Genomic DNA, 25,309 nt, shown 5'->3' on the forward strand with positions numbered 1-25,309 from the left:
TTCGAGGTTCCGGGGCAAGCAGCCCCCAGAAACTGTGGAGTATTTTATATGGCATTTTTGAGGTTCAGGAGGAGGTTTAAGCTCTATATTGTCGTAAAGAAGATTTTTCCAGATGATACGATGGACGTCCGAACAGAGTAATTCAGTTGCCTGACAGAATGCGATTTGGTAATCGTCTGTCACGAGGGGAATGTAATCCATTTATTCACTTGAAATAACTTTACCCTCAATCTTACTTAGGGGTTCTTGTTCCATTTCAATTCGGTGTTTTTCTAGGTCAATATCCAAGTAAATACGTCTTGGTGCATCCCAAACCGCACTTTTTACCCATAGACAAAGGTTTTCAATATAGAATGGTGTCATCGTCATGAGAGTTCTGTAGATGGCCTTGTTGTACATTTGTATTAAAGCGTCACATTTTTTATATCAGTATAATTCAGAATGTCAATTGAAGACATACCCAAAAGGGTACAATATGTTATAATTGATTCAAGCTTTGTAAATGGAACAAATAATACATTTTCACTTGATCTCGCTCTGGAGGCAAACACACACGTTGAAGACATGAGCCGGGTTCTTGGTATCAAGATGGTTGACTTTTATATTACCCAGGTCGGTGAAAATGCTGGAACAAGCACAGATGTTGCAAAGTTTGTAGATATTGTTTGTCCAGACATACCTAAAGTGGCTCAAATACTGGATGAACGTCACGGAAAAATATTTGCAAGAGTCCTGTTAGAGCGTCATCTATCAGGTGAAAATGGTCTCATCCTCCGAGATGAACAGGGTAAAATATTTGGAAAAAAACAAAATTATTTCAATCCAATTTCAATAAAAAAGTTGAACTTCAAAATCTATGAACAACAGGACGACGGAGACTACTTATTACTTCAACCGGATGCAAAGTGGTACATGGTGCTTGAGATTACAACTATAAATGTAAAAGAAAAGCCTAAAGATCGCGAACTACAAATATTGCAAGCATTACAGCAGCTGATCGGTAAAATAGATTTACTCAATCAAAATGTACAGCGGTTGCCGGATAAACCCCCTGAAGCACCAAAAGAGAAGTATTCATTTGGTCTCCTTGTATTGATCCTGGCAACTATTTTCGGAGGTTTCCCTTGGTTTGTGAATCGCTCCGCTTCCTCCGTTCCTTTGGCCATGTGATTAAAGCTTCAAATAGAATTTTTGGCTTTGATGGCTTACCGTGGATGTTTATCTTTGGTGGAATTTTTATTGGTCTAAAATTAGGTGTAATATGTTTCATTTAGTGATGCAGGTCCTGAACTGCTTCAGTAAATGTGAAAGATTTTTTGACTAAGGTTTGAAACGTTTAGACTGTGGTCTTCTTGGTAGTGGTCTTCTTAGTGGTAGTTTTCTTGAGAGCAGCGGTGGCGTGGCTTCTCCGCAACTGGAGTTGGGGCTGGAGCTTCTTGTTTGGTGCACTTGCACTTGCAATCACCGGCTGGACCCGCTGGACCCGCTGGGCCTTGGGTGGCTTCACCGCCAACACCCCCATCAGCAATCTTCAAGAGAAGGTTGTAAAGACGTTCCTTATCGAGACGGCTGCGCTTCATTTCATCCTGAATTTCCTTGCGAAGAGATTCCATTGTATTATATATAAAAGAGAGATTATCTTTAAACTAAATGATCTTCATTTGTCCACCTTTCCCTGGTGGAATTGCCCGCTGGGCTTTCAAGTATAAATCTCTAATTCCAAATACAAAACATTATCATCTATGTGATGAAATACCCAAGTGTGAAGAGGCAATTGTATTCTCACTACCAGTTGATGCATTTTGGAGCCATTACGAATACCTAAAAAGTCGTATCAAAAAAATACATTGTGTGACAATATGCGAAACTGAAACCGTGCACGAAGATTTTGGTCGTCTGATGAAGGAATTCAAAAGGATTGGTGTTCCAAGTGAATTCTGTAAGAGGGTCTTTTCAAAACAGTTTCCAGATAATGAATTTTATGTTGTACGCGCATATGTACCACCTCCTCCACCGAGACCCTACAGGTTCTATACAATAGGAAATATGGAACACAAGCGAAAAAATTTAGGTGCAATGCTAAGAGCTTTTATGCGTTTAGAAAATCCAAATGCATACTTCATTATAAAAGCACAAAGTAATGCACCAATAAATTTGAATATACCAAATGTTCAAATCATAAGTGAAGAACTTAATGAAGAACAAATGAATCAATTACACAATCAATGTGATTGTTATGTGAACTCAAGTCACTCTGAAGGTATCGGGATGGGTCCATTGGAGGCGGCACTCCGCGACAAACCTGTAATTATTCCAGATTTTGGTGCCACCTCTGAATATATTAAAACCCCGTATTTAGTCAAATGCAAACGCAATAAAATTGGCAAGGGTTATTATCTTTTTAAAGATGATATGGTTTTGGGTGAACCCGATGAAGATATGCTCTATGAATTTATGAAAGATGCTCTTGACAAAAATCTTCGTCATATGGATCACAGTCACACAAAGGAAATTATGGAACCAAAAAACATTATTAAGGATTTCAAATTATTAATGAGTAATGATCATTGTTGGTCCACACCTCAATAGTGGCATAGGACAACATGCGTACAAGTACACGAAAGTATTTGACAAGGCAAGCTATCACTTTATAGGTACCGAGATTCCAGAAGGTAAACATGGACTTCTGTTCCTTTTACCTGTGAAGTCTCACATAGACTATCTACAATATGCCAGAACACGAATCAAAAACCTGGCGATTATGAGAGTCTGTAAAACGGAGACGGTACATGAAGACTACGGTCTGATTATGAAAGAATCAAAGAGGGTGGCAGTTCCAAGTGAGTTCTGTAAGAGGGTTCTCTCACGACAGTTTCTGGATAATGAGTTTTATATAGTTCATGCCCATATTCTACCACCATCAAAGCCATACACATTCTATCACATCGGCAATATCATAGATGATAGAAAGAATTTTCGTGGAATATTAGAGGCGTTTGTCCGTCTAAACAAACCAGATGCACACCTTGTTGTAAAGGCGACATGTAAGTCAAATGTTGATATCAAACTACCAAATGTTGAAGTTATCAATGGACTCATCTCAAATGAAGAGATGGATAAACTCCACGATCGTTGTGACTGTTATGTGAGTTTCTCAAAGTCTAAGGGTGTTGGTATGGGTCCAGTTGAGGCAGCGCTCCGTGACAAACCTGTCATCATCACAAACTATGGTGGATCACCCGAGTATGTCAAAACACCATACACGATTGACTGCGAACTTCAAGAGCTAGAGAGGGACGATTTTCTCTTCAAAAAGGGGATGACTTGGGGTAAGCCAAATCCGAGCCAACTCTTGGAGTTCATGGAGGATGCCTATAATAAGAAGCTTCGTTATATGGATCACACATATACGAAAGAATTAGTTGGGAAGGAGAATATCCTACAAGAGTTCATCTTGAATGTAATTGGTGCCGAGGACGACAAGACCAATGAGGATAGTGCCGTTCATTAAGGATTCTTGTTGCGCAATCACAGTCATAACAAGATCATCAATTGGCTTGATACCGGTTGGCTTCTTCAAAATACGAGGAACGATGATGTTTATGGCAAGGTAGAGCACCATCGCTATTATTACAGGTCTAAGTGTCTCCTGATCTAACATCTTGTTTATAGTACTATTGGATTTTAATTCCGTCTAATTTGGAAAGAAGGTCACCACATCCACCTTGTTTCCAATACTCGTTGAAGCCACTTGGTGTTTGCGGCAATAGTCTCCACACACAACCTTGAACCGACACGGCTTCCCAGTCATCGTTGTAGCACAACAGATTTTATGGGATGTGCGCTGATCCGGCGTATTCTCTTTAGGTGGCGCGTCAAGGACAACAATTGAACTGTTTCTCTTTGTATTGTTGTGTTTGACATATGCCATCTTACACTTCCAAGTTGCCTCAGCCAACTTGTAACACCTTTCGTTTGGTTCTTGAAGGCGGTACATCTTTACCGCATCGGTGAGGCAGGTAGAACACATAACATCACGAACGACTTGCATCTTTAGAGTTGAATATTTGATAATTGGAGTCTGACTTAGGTATTAGGAAAACGAAGCTCCAAGTGTTATTACAAGCATACCAACCATAGTAAATATGAGTAGTTTTCCTTCACATTGACTCATGTGATCTAAACTATGAGATTCTTTCTCTTCTATTTCTATGATAATCATCTTGTCATCATTAACCCCCAGAACTATGTGATCATCTGGATGTATAACGACAACATAGTTATCCAGATGGTCTTAACTCATTATTATTTTAAGCAGCCTCGCCACCGATTTGTGCCAGGTAGATATCAACTTCACCAACGAAATCTGGACACTTTTCAGAAGTCTTTCGGGTCACCATGTCTTGAACATTTGTGACATGCTCCTTGAACTTCTTGACATCTATACCAGTGGCATTGTGGATCTGAGATTCTGAAGCAATGTCCTTGAGTGCATAGAAATAGGCTGCGGCATAGTTGGCGTGGAGCACCGCGATGACCGGTGAAGCATCCTGTTGAGCCGCGACAGCATATCTCGCAGACTGTCTCACAAATTTCTCAATAGCCTTGTTCATACCACGGGTCTTGCATCATGAGGTAAAGTACTAATATCACAGCTATCAGATAAAGATAAGCCATCTTCTATTTATAAGTATAAAAATAAAATGGAAGTATGTGTGTCACTTCTGTCTGGCACCACTTGATCCATACTATAAAAACGGAAAGGGATGGGAACTTCGTCTGTTTGATATGTACTTGCGACAGACGGCTCCACCACTTGAACTGAATAATGGACACTTCGCGAGAGGTCTTCGTGTATGTAAATGTTGTTTTATGAATGGACCCATAAAGTATAACCCACACATAGACGCTCTTCGGCAAATTGGGGCAATTAAGTTTGATAGACCTAAAACACTCGTCATTACGAGATCCGAACTGGTGGCATGGATTGAAAACTTTTACATGATCCTTGAAGAGAATAAACCTAAGTAAAGAATTGACACCATAAAAGTTAAAGAAGAATGGGTGAGAGTGTACAAAAACTTACCCATATTGATCACGTTCTTAAAAGACCCGAGTCGTACGTTGGTCCGGTGGACATTAGTTCTGAACCGTGCTGGATTTTTCAAAAAACTGATAATCAATTCAAAAAGAAGAGTCTCAACTATTCGTCAGCTTTGCTCAAGATTTTTGACGAAGTATTGGTCAACGCCATCGACCGCAACTCACTCCATCCGAAGAGCTGTACTTTTATCTCGGCGGGGATAGACAAGGAGACTGGTGCCGTCACCATTGAAAACAATGGCCCTCTCGGTGGCGTCGGTGTTCGTATGCACGAGAAGGAGGGTATTTGGAATCCGGAACTTACCTTTGGACACCCACTCACAAGTACAAACTATGATGACAACAAGTAGAGAATTGTCGGTGGTCGCAACGGATACGGTGCCAAGTTGACCAACATCTATTCCACCGAGTTTTCCATTGTAATCAAGGATGGGGAGACAAAGCAGTGTTACACACAAAATTGGAACAAGAATATGATGGTGTGTCATCCACCAAAGATTAAGAAGCACTCTGCCTCAACTTCTTCAGTCTCAATCACTTTCATTCCAGATTGGAGACGATTTGTTATGAAAAAGATGGACAACAACATCTACAAAATCTTTGAGAAGCGGGTATGGGATGCAATTATCTGTACGACATCCAACTGTAAGGTCAAGTTTCAAGGGGAAGCCCTTCCCAAGACTTCCTTTGAGGCGTACGCCAAGATGCACGAAGGTGTTTCTGAGATCTCATCGGTGACCACAGATCGCTGGTCGGTGTGTATTGGCCCTTCGGAAAATGGTCTTGAACAAGTGTCGTTTGTGAACGGTATCTGTACCACGAAGGGTGGCACCCACGTCGATCACGTCGCGTCTTATCTCGCGTCGGGTATCATTGATGAGATGGCAAAGAAGATCAAATTGAAGCCACAACAAGTCAAGAATACTTTCAACATCTTTGTGAAGGCGACCCTTGAGAACCTAACTTTCTCAAGTCAAGTCAAGTCAGAGTGTACCTCAAAGGCACAAGACTTTGGCAGTAAGTTTGATCCACCCAAGAACTTTGTCAAGAATGCACTCAAGACTGATATTCAGGATGAACTCACGGCGCTCTCAAAGTTCAAGGAGAAGAAGGAACTCAAGAAGACGGATGGTGCCAGAAAGTCTAAAATTACCGGTATTCCCAAGTTGGATGATGCGAACAAAGCAGGGACGGCGCAATCTGGAAAATGTACGCTCATCGTGACGGAGGGTGATTCGGCAAAGACCCTTGCGGTTGCCGGTGTTTCTGTGGTTGGCCGGGATCACTATGGTGTCTTCCCACTTCGTGGTAAATGTAAGAATGTTCGGGATGCCTCAGTGACGCAACTATCATCAAACCAAGAGTTCAACGATCTCAAGAAGATCCTGGGTCTTCAACAAGGCAAGGACTACCAAGATCTTTCCGAGCTTCGCTATGGACGTCTTATGATTATGACGGATGCGGATAATGATGGTTTCCACATCAAGGGTCTCATTCTCAATATGATCCACTACTTCTGGCCCTCACTCCTCAAGCTGGGTTTCGTGGTTTCTATGGTGACGCCAATCATCAAGGCTTCCAAAGGTGGTCAATCAAAATCTTTCTATACAGATTCAGCTTTCAGAGCTTGGTATGGCAATGGACAACCTGGTTGGAAAATCAAGTACTACAAGGGTTTCGGTACCAGAACGAGTGCTAAAGCTCGAGAGTATTTCAAGAAGATCCAAGACTTGACTGTCAAGTTTGATATGGATATTATGACAGATAAATCCATCGTTCTCGCCTTTGACAAGAAGAAGGCGGATGACCGCAAGACCTGGCTCTCTGAGAGTACAGCGAAGGATCCCAAATAACTGGAAGTTCCCTACGGATCTGTGAAAAATCTGAGCATTACCCACTTTGTTCGCAAAGACTTGGTCAATTTCAGTCTGGCGGACTTGAAGCGTTCCATCGCCCACATGGCGGACGGATTCAACCTTCGCAGAGAAAGGTCATGTATGCATGCTTCCACAAAAACCTCAAGGATTAAATGAAGGTGGCACAGTTGGCGGCGTATGTTGCGGAAAAGTCGGCCTACCATCACGGCGAAGTATCCCTCGCAGATACGATTGTCAAGTTGGCGAATGACTACATGGGCTCAAACAATATCAACCTCCTTGAGCCGTGTGGTCAGTTTGGGACACGCCTTATGGGTGGTAAGGATGCGTCTCAAACGAGGTACATCTTCACAAAGCTGACCAAAGATGCCCGCAAAATCTTTGACCCACGGGACGACCCTGTGCTCAATTATCTGGATGATGACGGTCGCTCAATTGAACCAGACTTCCATATGCCAACGCTTCCAATGGTGCTCGTGAATGGCACGGAAGGTATCGGTACAGGATTCAGTTGCTATGTGCCCCCATTCAACCCCAAGGACATCAAGGAGAATATCACTCGAGCACTTGTGGGACAGGATTTCAATGAGATGAAGCCCTGGTTTCAAGGGTAAAGTTTTCAAAGAGGATGGCACTTGGATCACCGAGGGTGTGTGGCGAGACACTAGTTCAAGGCTCAAGGTAACCGAACTTCCACCGGGTCGTTGGACACAAGACTACAAGGAGCATTTGGACGCCCTCGTGGAAAAGAAAGTCATCTCAGGCTTCACCAACAACTCAACAACCGATAATATTGATTTTGAAATTATGGGATACACTGGCAAAGATATCCTAAAGGGTCTCAAATTGAGAAAGTCTTTTCATACCTCCAATATGCATCTCTTTCATCCTACAAAGGGTATCTACAAGTACAACTCCCCCGAAGAAATCCTCAAGGACTTTGTGGATCTCCGCCTTGATCATTACAAGAAGAGAAGGGAATACCTTATTAAAGTACTTGAAGTCAGATCCAAGATGTGTGGATACAAGTCAAAGTTTGTGACAATGGTCATTGAGGAAGACATTGTGGTATTCAAACGCAAGAAGGATGATCTTGAGAGACAATTGGGTGGTATTTTCCCCTAGATAAATGGCACCCACGACTATCTCCTCAACATCAAGACTGTTCAATATACAGAGGAAAGTGTACGAGAACTCATCAAAGAATCAAAGCAAGCCCGTGAAGAACTTGAGATTATGAAGGGTACCTCACACATTGATATGTGGAAAATGGATATTAAAAATATGTAGACAATAGTAGGTATGGGTGAAGCTGCAACAATTTCGCTCAAGGCTATTGGGAAGCAAGACACCTACTTGCTTTCCAAAGATCCAGACGAGTCCTTCTTTAATTATACCACTGATCGGAGACACTCCGACTTTCGTAAATATCACAGGCGTAAGAATATTGTGAGACCTGGGAATGCAGCTGCTGGGTGGCCTTTTGAACGAACTATAAAGGTGGAATTCAACCCAAGAAATATGGGAGATCTATTGAGTAATATGTGGCTAAGTTTTACAATGCCAGGTCTTAGAAATCCACCAGATGGCAACTATGCCGATCAATTGGGTCGTAACATTCTCAAAAGCGTCACAATGTATGTGGACGAAATTGAAGTTGAGAAAATTCACGACGATTGGGGGATCATATACCATGACCTTTATCTTGAAATGTCAGAAAAAGTAGCAAATAGATTTCTTGTAAATAGAAACTTGGGATACGATGACGCTGCGACCAGTGCTGCCATTGACGAATATGATGCAGACTTGGTGATCCCCGTACACTTTTTCTTTTCTCGTAAATTTGCGAGTGACGAGTATGGCACAAATAAACCAAATAGACCATACTTCCCAGTGTGTTCAATTTATCGTCAGAAAATTGAGTTTGAGTTTGAGTTTCATAATGCTTCTTTCTTTACAGATAGAGATCTTGAAATAAATCCAATACAACTTGATTCTTTTGATATCGTAACCGAAGAAATCACTGTGAGTCCAGATGAGAGAAAGTTTCTTGCGAGTGAAAGACAAGTTTTTATCTAGGATCTCGTGCGTAAGCACCCAGTGACACAAAGTGAATTGGGTAAAAATATCGTCAAAACCAATCTTGTTCCAAATATTCCAGTAAAATGTATTCACTGGTTTTTGAGAAACACTATATTTGAAAATGAAGAAGAATCCATTGGTGATCCAGTTCCAATTGTAGAGGGTGATAGCTTGTATCAAAACAGATTCAACTTTTTATCGGCACGAGACTTTCAAGGTGAAAATACATTCTTCTATCCGGTCATGACAGAGGCGAGTTTCTATATAAACGGCAATAAATTACCAGAAGTTACAAAAACAAATCATGAATATTACAAGTATCTTATTCCATATCAAAAAAGATTATCACAACCCATTAGAAATATCTATACATACAGTTTCTCGTTGAATCCGGTAAATGTGGAACCATCGGGAAACTTGGATTTCAGTGCCATACAATCTGAAAAAACAAAACATTGAAGTCACTTTGGATGAGGGTGTCATCTATGTCAAACATAGCTGCATCGTTTGGTCCCGCTGGTCCGAACATTAATATTATTAAAGATTTAAATAATGGTTTAAGGAGACATGTTCGTTGATGTTAAATGCGAAGATGACACCATTCAGATTGCTTAACTCATACGCGATGAAAATACCCACGACGCTGAAGTGATATTCTTAACTAAAGTTGGAAATGGGCTGTATGATTTCGAAGATGATATCACAATTATCCCCATAGAATCCATATGTGGGTGGTATGATTGTAAAACTCTTGAAGAGACTGAATTGTTTATGAAAGCATCTGGTGGATATGCACTCCTTGATGATAGTGAAGATGAAGACTTTACTTGTTCAGATTCTGACGAACCCGATTCTGAATCCGAATCCCTCTTTGACGAAGATGAGGCTTAAATAATACAACCATCTAAATTGTATGGAATGTCCGGTGTGTTACACATCGAACCAAGAGTTTGGTAGTCTTACATGTCCAATGTGTGTCCAATCCCTTCAAGTACTGCCATAAATAGATTTGCGTAAGGTGGGGCCATTCTTGTACCCATAGACGTTCCTTTAATTTGGTGATAAAATGATGTCATAAATTTGAAAAAACTGTTTTTAAGAATGAGATGCAGCAGCGTGTGAAAGACATGATTTGGTGGGGTATATTTAGGCATTTCATTTCTAAATTGTTTTATAAAATCGAGTACTGCTTTAATTCCTTCATCATGAGGGATGTTTGTGTATAGAGCCGTAACGTCTGCTGTTACAAGAAAAGCATTTTCGGGCATTGGTGGGAGCTGCCGCAATCCTCTGAGAAAGTGTTTTGTGTCTTTAATGTAGGACGGTAGTTTCGTGACCAAAGGTTGGATGAAATGTGTTACGTATTTTGATAGGTTGTCTGTGGCGCTGTCGCAACCCGAAACAATCGGTCTTAGTGGGATCTCAGGTTTATGTATTTTAGGTAGTCCGTAAAATAGTGATGTGCACGGTGGATTAGGGGGAGTTAAAAATCGTCTAGTAGTTTTATCAATGTATTGTTTAACAAAAAGGAAATCGACATAATCTTTTACCTCTTTGCTAATGTCATTGGTTAGGTCATTTGGCATTTGTATGTATGTGTTTCTATCATTAAGGTGCAAGTGGACTTTGTCTATGTATTCGGTAGTGTTAAGAATGCAGATCCCCCCACCTTTGTCTGCTGGTTTTATGGTGATGTTTGGGTTTCTTGCAAGATTGACTAGAGCTCTTCTGTGTTGGTAATTTATATTATGTTTCCCGGGAGTTGGAGAATTAATTAAATTTATGTCGTTTGTGATTTTTTCAAAATATTCGAGCAAGTCCTTGTTATCAGGTGTAGGTGGTTGCCAATTTGTTCGGACGTGGAAGGGGTGAGGCTTAACTTCGGTATTTTCAAGGCCCTCGCTTGCGAAAAATATTTGTCTTTTCATAGTAGTAGTAAAATTTATTAAAGATCCCGTTTCAGATTGGGAGAAGTATTTTGTTGGTGTATTTTAGGTCGAAATATATCATGCATTTCACTTAATCCAAAGCCTATTCCATCAAAAAACATAAAACGGATCGAAATTTGCCGCTCCCTTATTCGAACACCCTTGTTTACATGAAAGTCCGCAAGCACTTTTACATACTCTGGAACTTAAATAAAGATTTAGGATCCAAAATTCCCGCTTTACGCTTCCTTTGCGTCCGACAATTATCCAGATGTAAAAAAACGGATCGAATTCTCCCGCCCCCAGATTCGAACATCGTTGTTTACATCAAAGTCCGCAAGCACTTTTACATTTCCTAAAATTCGAAAATTCCCGCCTTTTTTATGCTTCCTTTTGCGTCCGACAATTATCCACTGACAACAACAAAAACATTACAGGAATTCAGGGTTAAGTATTTCCGCTTCCCAAGTTGTCAACGACATAGTTTTACTCACGAAAATATTTACATCCTAAATTTTAGGTGAGTATTTAAATATTCGCACACAAGCAACTCGCGAGCGCTCATTGTCACTTTCGTTCTATTACACACTTCATATTTTCTAAGGAAAACGAGAGGGGTCTTTTGCAATTGCAAGGAGTTTGATCGGATACTTCCCTGTCGGGCAGGTGAAACATGTTTCACAGAAACAGGGAAGAAACGGTACCTGCTCCTGATGACGGCCGTTTTGGCAAGCCGATCATTCTCGTTGTTTTGGCAGTCTACACCTATCGTTTTTCTTCCGTTCTGTTTCATTTCATTTTGAGTTAAAATACTTTTACTTTAATTGCATAACGTTAAGGCGCGCTAATTTTTACAATTTCCAAGCGTTGATAATTTGTTTTTTTGAAGAAACGGGTTGCTGGACGAAAAGAAACGCAATAACTCGTTTACCTACAGGCACTATTTCCGCAACTTTATACTATAAATTTGTAAAAATATTGCTTTGGTATATGTATATTGCTTATGTATATACGACGAAAACTATCACCAACGTTATATAAGAGGAGAATAATTTTTGTCCAACAACAACTTCACACCTATATAAAATGGTTCTAAACTAAATTTTCAAAAAAAAAAAACATAAAATCGCGAATTTAAAAGGACTGCAAAAGTTTCATGCAATAAGTAATAATAATTTAATAATTAATAATATGTATATGTTTGTAAAACACATGATCAAAATTAACATTTTTTATAAATTTGTTCCAATAATCGGAATTCTTTGAACCGTCCATTAACTCTTTCAATGTGTATTCTTGCGCGTGCTACTCTTTTACCAAGATAAACTTCTGATCTTGTAAATTTTCTTCTTTGGCGAACAAAAGGAGTTAGAACATATGTTACCTGGTGGGGCAAAACAGATCTTGAACATTGAAACCTTTATCAAACAGAACTATAAAACCAGGATGAAATTTTGAAGCAATAATTGTATCTTCAGTAATAAAACGATCTGTGCTAGAACCAGCATAGGCAGGAGAAAAGTAGGAGATTAACCCCGATTTTGTACAAAATATTTACTACTAAGTTTTTTAGCGTGTTTCGACTTTTGTAGGTGCTGTATGTTTGGTATTGTGCTGCAACATTTTTTGAATGTTCAAAATTTTGTTCAATGCAGTCACCAATACCTTCACATTTGTTAAAAGTACCAGAAAAATGATGGTGCTTATGCCAGTGTTTCATCAGGTGTTGGCCAATATATTAGTTGTTTAAGTTCCAAACTAAGAAAAATGATGAATGTTGTAATAATGTTGGAGGCATGTCCAGTCGATATTTCAAATCTGAAAGCTACGTCAGCAACAGGCGCATCAAGTCTTATCCTCATCAACGTTATTAATCCCAGTAAACACAAAGACGTCTTAAAGACGTCGTTTCTCGTCTCTAACTCGTTCGGACGTCTCTCGACCAGAAAAAGACGTCTTAAAGACGTCTTTATAAGACGAGTCAAATCTCGTTCAAAAGAAACGTCTTAAAGACGTCTTTATTTGGTCTCCGTTAGACAAGTTATATTTCGTTCTAAAGAAACGTCTCAAAGACGTCTTTATTTGGTCTCTGTAAGACCAGCAAAATCTCGTTCTAAAGAAACGTCTCAAAGACGTCTTTATTTGGTCTCTGTAAGACCAGTAAAATCTCGTTGGAAATAAACGTCTCAAAGACGTCTTTATTTGGTCTCTGTAAGACAAGTATAATCTCGTTCGAAATGAATGTCATCATTTCTTTACGTTTTAAAGATAATTTCACAAGAAATAAATAACTACGTTATTTCTTTGCCCATTCGCAATTATTGGCGTAGAAATAAACGTTTTTGATATTTCAGAATTTTTTATACAGAGGTAGCCAAACATTCGAATTAAATTTGTCCAAAAAAGGATACTTTTTACAATGAAAACAGCGTTCGAATGACCGCATAGAATAAACTTGTGAAGAACATCGTTCCATTTCAACAAATGTTGCATTTGACGTTTACTTTTGAAGTTAAAGGAATAATGTGCTCCATAAAACAACAAGTAAATAGTAAAGCAAAAAAGGCTGTATTTATCCGAGATATGAATGGACAATAAAGAAAATATTTTGCTGATTAAAAGTAAGTATCTTAGATATTTTTTGTACTTTCTCGGGCAGAAACATTTGCGATCTTTGGTCTTCACCCGGAAGATTATGCTTACGAGTTATTTTAAGCCAGTTTGAAATCAAGGGGAGCTTTCATCAACACTTGGGAAAATAATACTTTAAATGCTTAGTCTTAGCTTCACTATACCTTCCACACTTCAAGTGCACGTCACACATGTTCTAAAGTTTTAGACCTATAAAGTTTGTTATTGAAAAAAAAACAGTAGCTACTTTATATATCGGCGTAATGACTGAAATGCATTTTATTAAAGGGTTGTTTGGAATATATCTTCAAAGAATAAACACATCATCCAACGTGCACAATATGAGAGATATATTTTACAACCAGAGCTCAGACCGAAGTGTTAGTGATTGGCGAAAATAAATTGACGCTGTTGTTCAAGACAACCTTCAAAGATATTAACTGTTATTGTTCATAGTCAACAATTTTACTTTTGTAGTATTACACTGCATATTTTGTGTTATACATGCACGCTTTTTTATAACCAAAACAGCTTCAAATGCTTGATTGTTGCTTATCTGTTGCTCATTGAACATTCATCTTTTAGAACAAGAAAAGTTTCCGAAAGTATTTAATGAATTTGTTTTCGTTGTTGTTGCTTATATAAAAGCTTGTATGTGATATTATTTTATTCTTATTAAACTGTTTATTTATATAAATGTTATAAATATCAAGTTTCTATTAAATACTTCATCATCGTTTTCTTAGATTTTTTTTGGTTTGGTTTGTGACACCTCCATCAGAATTAAAATTACTAAAACCCTAACACCCATAGGCTAAAATTATTTGAAGCAGGCCTGCCTTGGCAGTATAACGTTTGAAAGAGACTAAATAAGGACGTCTTTAATACATTTTGGTACCTACAGGAACGTCTCAAAAACGTCTTTAAAACGTCTTTAACACGTCGCAAAAAGACGTCTTTTTTACGTTTCTTAAAGACGTCTTTAGGCGTTACGCTTTTAGACGGGTCAGAGACGTCTTAGAGACGTCTCATTTGGTCTTTCAAAGACGTTTTAAAGACGTGTTTAAGATGTCTCGTGTTTACTGGGATATTTCATTCTTCAAGCTTAGAGAATGGCTTGGACTAGGTTTTCTTTGACAAAATTTGACTGGATTATACTGATACTGTTTACTTTATACAGAATTGTCATCTTTGTAATATTGGAGCTTCAAATGTTTCGGCCGAACATGCTCAACAATAAATTGAAAACCTTTTGGTGATGGATATCCCGTGTACAATTGTATATTTTTTAATTACTCTGGATGCAATCCCATGACATTCTTGTATCAATTCTATTTAATGACAATTTGCTGGAAGTTGTGGATGCATTGGACAACGTAGGCGATAAATTATTGGCATTACTAGTTGGTGATAACATTGGGATATCTAATTTTAAAGCAGACATTGTTGAAGTTGAGCAAGTGGGTGATAACAAAGTTGTCCCACTAGCTGGTGATAATAATGGAAGATCTGTTGATGAGCTGGTTGGTGACATTAACAAAGAGGCATATTTAGGAGAAGTTAGATCAAGTGTGACACCAAAGTCAATTTCATCTAAATTGTCTGGTTCTGTTTTGACACCATCTGAAGCAGTTGAAGATGGAACAAATTTATCTCTTTTGCACTTTTTGTTGGACACAAAACACTTTCTTTTGGTGCTTTTCTCTTTATTGAGTTTTCATCTGTACCATAACATTTTATATACAATGTGGGTAAAGGGCTTGCATCTGTCGGTTTTCCATATTCGAAGTGATTTGAACAGATCACTTAATGTTTTTTTAAATACAATACACTTTCTGTTACAAGCGGATCCCCACTTAGTATACAACTTAGAGTTTCTACAAGTGTAAAAACGTAGCTCTAAACTCACATTAAATGCAGTGATGTGCGGCTTAATGACATATTTTTCTGGATATTTACGAGCATTGTTACATGCTCCCACAGCACAACGATCATTAATTCCCATAACGCCGAAAGAACTTTTTCTGTTGAATTGGAATTTACTCTATGCAAATTGTTCTTTTTTAACATTTTAGCTTAATCTTTTCTTGGTAGAAATAATTGAAATTTGTAATTCTTACCTTATTTCATGCAAACTTGGCAAGGCTACCGTTTGAAACAAACTAACTAAAGAATTTTTTATCTGACAAACAGTAAGCTTGGAAAATTTTGCACCAAACCTTTTTTTTTATTTGACCCATTGAAATATATTGGAAAAATATTTTCAGTGATGCAATATTTTTTTAATGTTTTTGGTAAACTTTATTCTCCAATTAATTTTGTATTATCAAAGCAAGTAATTCTAGCAGTTAGCTTTTACATGCCCCATATATACAACAATTACAGGACACGTTCAACTTTATTGGACACCTTTGAGTTTTCTCTATGTTTTTGCTTATACTTTTAGACCGTTGATTTATGACGTTATAAGAACTGAATAATGCAGATTGTGACTGTTTAAAATCTAAAATTCAAGCTACTGCATCGATTGCTACATATCTCTATTATAATAGCCGTATTCCGTCTGTCTGTCTCTGCGCGGACCCCCCGCTGAGCTAGAAAATGATGTTACGGAAGCACGAATATCAAATGCGATATACTTTTATCCAGTTTGTCGCGATGAGTAAATAAAAAGGGCGGGTGAACCCGTAGATTTTTCCACGGGCAATGATTAGTTACTATATATAATTTGCTATTCTTTCAATCGATTTAGTGCGAACTGCTAACGGATTTTCTCATGAAAAAAAGTTGTTGATCTAAAAAACAAATTTGTTTTGATTACTCCGAAATTGTTAAACATACCCTTGAGATTCATTAACCTAACATGACAAATTTTTTTATGATTTTAATTGTCATCATTTCAATATGACGTCAGCAGTGTCAAAAATAAAGTTCGTTCTAAATCAAAAAAAATTCTTTGAGATAATGAGGTCTTTAACGCTATTGTAGAAAGCATTTTAACTTATTTCCACGGGAATGCATCATTATTTTACACAATATAGATGCAGAGACTTGGTTTCGTTTAAGATTTTATTCATTTTTACCATCGCGTTGTGAGAATATCGCCGTCAGCATGAAGTTTTTTAAAGACCGCACAAAAAAATACGACAAACTGAATTTGAATAATCCGCAAGCCGAGCAAGCAGAAGCAAAAGAGAAAGCGCTATCAAATTGTTCTCCAATTCCAAATGCTCCTCCAGAAGCATCTGATCCAATAATCGAGAAAAGAATGAACTTTTTAAATTCTGTGGCAAGAAAGCAAATAAACAAAAACCTTTCATTTGATAAACATATGCTTGATCGATCTTACGAAAGACTTTCGAAATCCCTGGAGGGAGAGGCTACTGCTAACACACGCCGGAGTCTTTTGATGCTGGCAAATTTTAACGAGATGAATAAGAGCAGGCAAACAAGAAAACAACAACATTGGATACAAAGACCAATTGTCGAACCTCTCGAAGCAAGAAAGTATTAAAGATATTGAAGAAAGAAGCAAACGCAGAATTTCTATATGCTGTTATCACTCGTTCAATCGCAAATCTATTAATTAGGGCAAACAAACCATTTAACATAGCCTGTAAAATTAACGCACACACAAGAAAATCAGCGTATATGCATATCACGTTAGATTAAAAGAAAATTTGGGGAAAGGTGTGAAGAAAACTCAGACATTTAAATTATTTTTCCCCATCTCTGTGTTTGAGTGTTCTATATTAATATTCTTACGCACTAACACAACTTCCGAAGTCCTCATAAAGTACTGTTTTATATTTATTCTGTAAAAATTTAGCACACACTGAACTAAATCCTTTATGCAGGAATGATTTTAACAGATTTATTACTGAAAAATATATTGCAATACTTGTAAATATCTTTATGTGAAAATTATGTAATTAAAATAATAATACAATGTATAGTATAATATACAATACCAATTATCCATTTTATTCACTAAAAGTATCCAATGATTCCCCATTTGGCGCCTATATGTTTTCAAACGAGAAAATCGATCTAAGGATTGAAGTAGAAGTAACCATCAATGCTTTTCACGTTATGTTCTCTCTAATCTTTTTACACTTGTAATTTGCGTAAGATAGCTTCCATATTTAGTCATGTGAAGCAAAGTATAGTGCTAGGTGTAGGCAACAAAATTTCATTGCTTACCATTTCTTACGTGCGATGGTTAACCAAACCCACGATATTAAAGATAATTCTAGCAGATGTGACCACGACGTGGCAAATAATTACGGTGCAAATAATAGCGGCGCGTTAGTAGTGGACAAAACGTGATTTTCACACAAAAAAGACATTTAAAAAAATAATAAAACGACATCTAGTTAACGACTAATGACTAAGTTTCAAAGATGTAATATTCATGTTATAAATACACAGAAAGATATCTATTGTGTCTTGATTTTGTTAGCTGGTAGGTACATTGCATGATTCACAGACAAATTTTCACGTACTTTCATCAGTCTAAATTTTAGGTATCTTATAATAGTAATTCTTCGAAGTTATAATTATAGACAAAACGGAATTTTTTTGACATTTTTCAATTATGGACGAAAGTGTCGTATGCTTAATACTCGGTACCATAGCACAGGCTTAAACAAAGCAAAATGAGTTTAAAATTTGCTTGTTAACTTTATAGCAAAACTCGACCAAGTAACTGCCATTGCATTTTACCGGAATCTCCGTTATATTACTTAGGTTATAATAAGGACGTTCGTCTTCTTTTGTCTCTATTATAGAACCCTCACCTTTATCTAACATTAAATAAGTGATATTATTTTTTTTCTTATTCGCAGAACAACTATACATTATCGTTCTTGAATATATGCCAAATGGAGTATTATTTAATTTTTTGGAGGTCTATTTAGCTAAAGCATGTTAGTTCATAGTGCTTAGTGACTAATATTTACACTCAGACTGATCTTCTTAAGATTAGAAAAATAGTAAACTATCTACGGTATTACAGCTGCTTCGAAAGACAAAAGAGGTAGCTTCAGGAATGAAACATTTATCTGAGCTTGGATTATACTCATGGTATGTTTCACTTACATTGGAGAATATATTGCATATCTTGTTGCCTATTTTGTTTAATTAATAGATCAAATATTACTTGATTATTGTTTTATTGTAGTTTGAGTCGTGAAGTAAGAGTTGACAATGAATACGATGAAAGAATAAGTAAGACACCTTTCAGGAGAGTAAAAGAAGTACAGTAAACGCATCCGTTTTATGGTAATAATGCCAATTAAAACTTAATTCCACTGTATCTGAAGCTATCCAATTCGACAAGTATACAACGGCTTCTGAGGTCTTACAGTATACTGTTGTGAGAGATTATGCAGTAGAAGTTCACAAGGAGTGGAGAAACTATTATGTATACGAAAGAGTGCATTTTATCCACAAATTTATGTTAACTGCTGTAAGGATCGGACTAAGCGACCAATATTGGCTAGCACGAGGGATCTAATGTGAATGTGGGGAGTGACACTATAGCTGACCTCTCTTTCTCCGTTGAAAATGATAAAAGGTATCAGCGAAATAAGTAGAATTTTGATTTAAAGCATGTAGCTTGAAGGCAAATAAATCTATGCAGTAGAACAAAAAAGTTGAACCAAAAACGTTGAATTTGTGTAGGGAAACGACAAATGAATCCACATATTTTCTTTATTAAAACTGTCGGCAGAACTTCTGCCATGTTCAGTATAACAGTCAGTGTATTCATAATTTCGTACCATTTGCAAAATTTGATCTGCGAAAAGTAAGCGACCTCTTCCTTAACTAAAATTATGTTTCTCTGAACCATGTCCTACTTAAAGAATTGTAAACCTTCTGGAGTTTGCAAGTAGGAAATATGGCTTAGCTGTCTTGCCGACGGTATTACCCGTCCTCAAAAAAAATGGAAGCTTAATATGTAAGCAAGCGCAAAAAAACAAGTTTCAAAAAGCATTAGAAATGATTTTTTAACTTCTACAAAACATATATCGATAAAAAATGTCAAAGGAAAGAAACAACAACATGTCAAGTTTTATCGTTGAAGTGCCCAGATTTAGCGTCCATGAGTTTGTCTAGAAGCTTCTTCAACAAAGCTAGTAAGCTGACTTCCTAGCTAGCTTGGAAGTCAGCTTACTAGCTATATAATATATCATAAATATATCGCAAATACGTCCTCCTCATTTCGTTCGGCTTTTAGTTACTCAGTCAACATAAAAATTGTAAATTTGTCAGGAAAAAGTGAAAAGAACAAAATTGTCTTATTAAATACTAATAAAACCAACAAATATTCTTCTTGATCCGGTGAACAGTGTCATAAAAGTTCATTTCCCATCCCCTATAGGGGTACGTTTGTTTATAATTTAAAGCAAGAACAACAATGTCACTACTAAGTTACTTGTTATGTATGAATGTATCACAACATTCACTAATCAATAAATACATATTTCACAGAATTGAATATAAAAGCATAGCATAAAGAGGTTAGATATCTAACTGGTCATACGGCACGTCGAACAACTCCCTTGTATAACAAAAATTACCAATATGAATGGATTTTGTAATTTCAGCCAGGAGATGGATATAACGTAGCCAACAAAGTCAACAGACCGCAAATTTTGCATTAAAAATTTTTAATGCATGTCGATTGCGTCTTTTGAAAGGCATGCCTATTCATCTATTAACATAATTTTTTATTATTTCAGGTATATATAAGAAAAAAGGAACGCACCCAATTTTCCAGCCAATTAAAAAGCTGACGTGTTAGTCCATCGTAAATGTTCCGTACATCGTTAGCATGAATCGGTTTTGTGTTAAGGCGTAAATCTTCTCTGGATTTGGATCTCACACGTATCCACTATGCTTGTTCTTTAGGCCACTGACTACTTCTCTAATATTCATAAAGATGGCCACAACCAACAAACCGAAACCAACACAAACCAGAATATAAGAATAACCATACTTCTCTGTTATTCTGAGAATATTGAAGATGACGTATAACTCTTTGTTCGCACTTTTGGATTTCGCCAATTCCGAGTCCTTTATATCTTCAAGGTCGGTCTTCAGATGAAACTTTTCTTTCAAGAACACCATGCCGCAAACTGTTGTTATGGCTAGAAATAATAAAATATTTTTAGTAACAGGTATGAATGACATGTAAAAAGAAGGCGTATATGCTTTTATATAAGTTTCTTCATTCCATTAGCATACATTAAAAGTGCTTCCAAATCACACATTTGTTATCATCTTTTGACTTCTTTCATAAAATATGGTAAGAACACCATAACATAAATAAATCAGATAAAAATTCCTACCAGCAATAAAGGCACAAGAAATGGTAACAGCCGTAATCCATTGCTTTTTTGATATTTCAAAACAAGGAAGTTTTATGAACGAACCAATCAATGCTAAAATAGCAAAATTGGCAGCCACAACGATGCAAATGTAGACATTATCCAACGCTAAAATTAAATCAACATTCGCTTTAGTAAAACAACATTTTTAGCAGCAGATGAACATTGAAACGACAACGGAAGAATCACTTCATAGACAATTAATACCTTGGAGGAATAATAGAAGAAAGAACACATTCACAAAACCATAAACAACATACCGTTAAAAACATCATCAGCTTTCTTTGTCAATTCTTTTGAAAATTTAATAACATTAAACATGTCTTTCAAATCTGAAATGCTGTGGCATTTAAAAGCTATCCCAGTCTGCGTTTTGATTTGGTTGTTAAGAAGGTCAAGAATATCTTTTCCTACAGTAGCGCTTTTCATTTCCACGTCAAGACAAATATGTTTTAAGCTTGAAGTAATTTTTAAATTCATTGAGATCGATTTTAAAATATCCTTGCTATTCAAACGTCCCCCACCACCATATGATTTAATCAAGTTCGTGATAAAAGCTTTTTGATTATCTCCACCTTCCACGTAGATAGATGTAACTACCCATTTTTTGGTAGTCAACCCTACAATGAATGTGAGTGCTGCAAGCGACACACATACCATACCAACAACGGAAAGTATTTTAAATTTTTTCATTTTGTCCAAAATTCTAGAACGAAAAAAATATTATTTTTATATAATTTATATTGTGGAAAGATTAAAGAAAAAGATATTAGTAGGTGCGGTACACAGCACAGCTTCTGAAATAAACATTTCATTTTTAATTTTGTGTAGTCTGTAGAGGTCGCCAGCAGGTCTTTAAAATAAACTTTGTACGTAAGACGTAAATTTTCCGAATTTAAACTAATAAGACCAGTCTAGAGTGTTGTGAGGAGAAGGTACGCAAACCTGTTATTTCTTAAGAGTATGGCGGAAATGTATATCGAACCTACCTAAGAGTTTTCTTTAAACTTTTAACTTTTCTTCAGAATTGAATTTAACATGGCCATTAACTTGAGCACTATATATAGGTATGCTATCTCAATGACGACACATTCAAAACAATTAAATAATACTGCTTTCTCACGCAGATTTCTGTTAGACGAGCTATAAATCATATAATAATAATAATTAAAATAATCATATTAATGTAGAGGTGCACGGAATCTTCTTATAACTATTTAACAATTTGTTGTAATTTGAGCTTCTTCAATAGACTGCGTGACGTAAGTTGTTTTGATTTCATTGTGAGAACAATGAGCATGCGCACACTTTTGAGGTAAAAAAGCAATACTCGAACAGGGTAAAATGGTTATTAATGAAGATTTTCTTAGGTAGCAGAAGATCCAAGAGGAACTGGAATTAAATTTTAACTATATTCTTCCAATTCTTCTTGACAATTTTCACTAATTATGAGCAAATATTTTTTTTTTGGATGGATTTTGTTTATTGCTATGGTCTGCTGTTTATAATTTTTGCCTACAGAAATGCTAGCGAAGAACCGCAAACTTTTTAACTTTTGTGCACATTAGCAAGTCACCTATGAGAAGGTTCATACAATTGTTAATTCTATATAAAAGCTACAATTGCTGATAGAAGCAAATGGTTTTATTGTCCATATGTTATCGCTTGTCAAACATTTTTTGTGGGTTACATTTTGTCTTGCAACTGAGAAAATACTGTTGACTGTCATTTAAAATTTTGACATGAACGGTGGTAAGTTATATCTGAGTCTATTCCAATGCTCGATTGCCGGTTCTTTAATGCTTTTATTTTTCCCACTACCTTTATATGTTTTAACGATTTTCATGAAACACTACTCTCAGCTTGCCTTTTTAATTGTAATTTTTTTAAAAGTTATCTTATAGCAAGCCTTGATTTTACTTACAACTATCCACAAAATATATAATAAATCGGTGCTAGAGGTAGTTTTATGGAATATTTGTATAGTACGTTAAAGCAATTTAAACTTAAGAAAAAGGCTTGCGGCTTAAAGATTTCCGCGATTAGCAATAATCTGAAAAAGTACTGAACTTTTAAGTGAACTGAGTAACTAAGGCATAAGTCATAAAAAAAAAAGAAAATGTCTTATGAATAAAATTTTAAAATTCCATTCTTGATTATTATTGTAACTTAAAAGAAAAATAATAAACCTAAAAATCGATGGACATAAGGACAACGGCAAGGTTGAAAATTAATCGGTTTTCTCTTTTCTCCGAAAAACAACTTTAAAAGTATCTTTTAAGTTGACATTGACTCTTTTAAAAATCAAACATTTTTACATAATTAGTTATAAAAGTTATTTTCAGGCTATATATATATATTGTTTTGAAAATGAAAATGAAATGACGTAAAGAGAAACAAAGATGACGCATTATGCAGACGATTTTCATTATGCTACACTGCAACCCGTCCGGTTTGACACATTCGTATTGTACACATACTTTATACTTAAATATTGTATTGATTATGTTTATATATCTTGTGTCTATGGCAACGTTCTTGTTTATATAGACCTGTTGTATAATTTTTATTTTACTTGTGTATGACACCCGAAACGTCGTAAAATATTGTTTTAATTTGTACACATACACATGGATGTCCAAGTTTTAACATAAAATATAGTCAATCGAATTTCTAATGTCTCATGTAAAAACAACAAGAACTGAAGCAGTTTGAACACTTACACAACACTATGATGATAAATAATTAAAATGTGTTTATTAAATATAAAATATACAATAATAAAATTTGGTATAAAATATTAATGATAAATTGAATCATATTAAAAGTTGTGACTATTTTTTGATAACTGAGATCTGGCTGGAGAGCACACAACTTGAGTCAATTTCGAACATTATAACATTGTTTCGAATAGAATATATATCTACTGATTTCATTATTTTGGGTATACTATATAAAGCTACACGATAATAAATAAATTAAAACATGGTTAAAATCTGCTGATGCAGGAAAAACAAGAAAGTAGTGTAAAGTTTGTGGAAGGTCTGATGGTAGTTTTGTAGCGTTAGAAATAGGAGATGAAATAATACAGACAAATATTTCAGAGATAAACACGTCTTAACACACTGACTATCAAATGTACAAGAGCGCCTGGTCATACTGACTAGGATATATAAGTCTCAAATCCTGCAAGTAGGACGGCTTAAGCACTCTGACCATCTGGCAGTTAAAACAAGAAAGCTTTTAACTATCAACACTTTTGTGCGAATGTTCATCGTAAGGGGTAGGAGCATTCTTGCATATAGAGGGTGATCTCGCATTAGAAAAGCACTGTAAAGAATTTTTACTTTAAAAAAAGATATAAATAATATTTTTTTCTTTCAATTAATTATTTTCAAAAACCATGAATAACAAAAGAATATTCTCAATTGACTATACAGTATATAATAAAAACAAAGATACAACACTGAGTAAGCGAGAAAATGGTTCCTGTAAAACACAGGCAAGTCCTGTTTGTATGTACCATTGGCACATCATATTATTGCGATTTTAAGTAACAAATTTGCAAAAATATATCATTTATTTAAATCTTTACAAACAAATTGGAATAGAAGTTGCGATAGGAAAAAAGTTAAAAACAGATGTATGGTAAATGACGGAGTAAGTGCCTGGGAAGCTTATTAACAATGTTTATATTTAGGGGGTGGGCTTATTCGGCAGGGGTGCTTATTTAAGAAGTGGCACTTATTAACTATACTAAAATAAAAACAAGCAAAATGTGTCATTATATTTCTTTTTTTCATTTTTATATAACAAGAAGGCAACAAATATCCTCTCAACTGAGCTTGGAAGGAATAAAACAAAATTTAGCCTCTTTGAGCTGGTTTCTTATATTATTGTTGTAATTGTACTTTTTAAAAAATAAAAAATATATATCCTCTATCCATCCATTTATTACTTGATTGTATAAACAAACAACTCCAGTGACGATCTGGTGATTCATCTCGCCACATGACTGCATGGTTTTTATTCTAGATTTGCAAAAACACAGGTGAACCAGGTGGACATTTCCCCAGGTTGAACAAAAAAGGAAACAGCTGAAACTCTGTGATCTGTTTTCACGATGTGAGACACACAGGCATTATTTCCAAAGTCTATTTAATAATGATTTAATACGGATGTTATGCGTTAGAGCTCTTTGTTCTTTTATTCGGTAGATAATTCTGGTAAGTCGTCCACGTATTACTTCCTGAGTATGAAGGAGATAACTTGAGACATACTTGAAGCCCCTTCA

The 25,309-nt window shown here is 36.3% G+C and overlaps 3 protein-coding genes across 3 annotated transcripts; 2 read left to right on the top strand and 1 right to left on the bottom strand.

Moving 5' to 3' along the window:
- Positions 1 to 5,576: 5,576 nt before the first annotated feature.
- LOC130649324 (uncharacterized) lies at positions 5,577 to 6,956 on the top strand. The gene has a single exon (XM_057455581.1). It carries the CDS (start codon positions 5,577 to 5,579, stop codon positions 6,954 to 6,956), a length of 1,380 nt encoding a protein of 459 aa, XP_057311564.1.
- A 176-nt stretch (positions 6,957 to 7,132) lies between these two features.
- Positions 7,133 to 8,270, top strand: LOC130649326 (DNA topoisomerase 2-like). The gene is made up of 3 exons (XM_057455583.1): positions 7,133 to 7,590; positions 7,649 to 8,048; positions 8,106 to 8,270. Exons 1-3 carry the CDS (start codon positions 7,133 to 7,135, stop codon positions 8,268 to 8,270), a joined length of 1,023 nt encoding a protein of 340 aa, XP_057311566.1.
- An 11,775-nt stretch (positions 8,271 to 20,045) lies between these two features.
- On the bottom strand, positions 20,046 to 22,237 carry LOC130649158 (uncharacterized). Its single transcript, XM_057455386.1, has 4 exons — positions 22,005 to 22,237; positions 21,276 to 21,721; positions 20,977 to 21,123; positions 20,046 to 20,775 (listed from the first exon to the last, which is right to left on the bottom strand). The coding sequence occupies exons 2-4, from the start codon at positions 21,706 to 21,708 to the stop codon at positions 20,507 to 20,509; spliced, it is 849 nt and encodes a 282-aa protein (XP_057311369.1). The 5' UTR covers positions 21,709 to 21,721; positions 22,005 to 22,237; the 3' UTR covers positions 20,046 to 20,506.
- Positions 22,238 to 25,309: the final 3,072 nt, after the last annotated feature.

The sequence above is a fragment of the Hydractinia symbiolongicarpus genome, chromosome 7 (assembly GCF_029227915.1).
Source record: "Hydractinia symbiolongicarpus strain clone_291-10 chromosome 7, HSymV2.1, whole genome shotgun sequence".
NCBI lineage: Eukaryota > Metazoa > Cnidaria > Hydrozoa > Anthoathecata > Hydractiniidae > Hydractinia > Hydractinia symbiolongicarpus.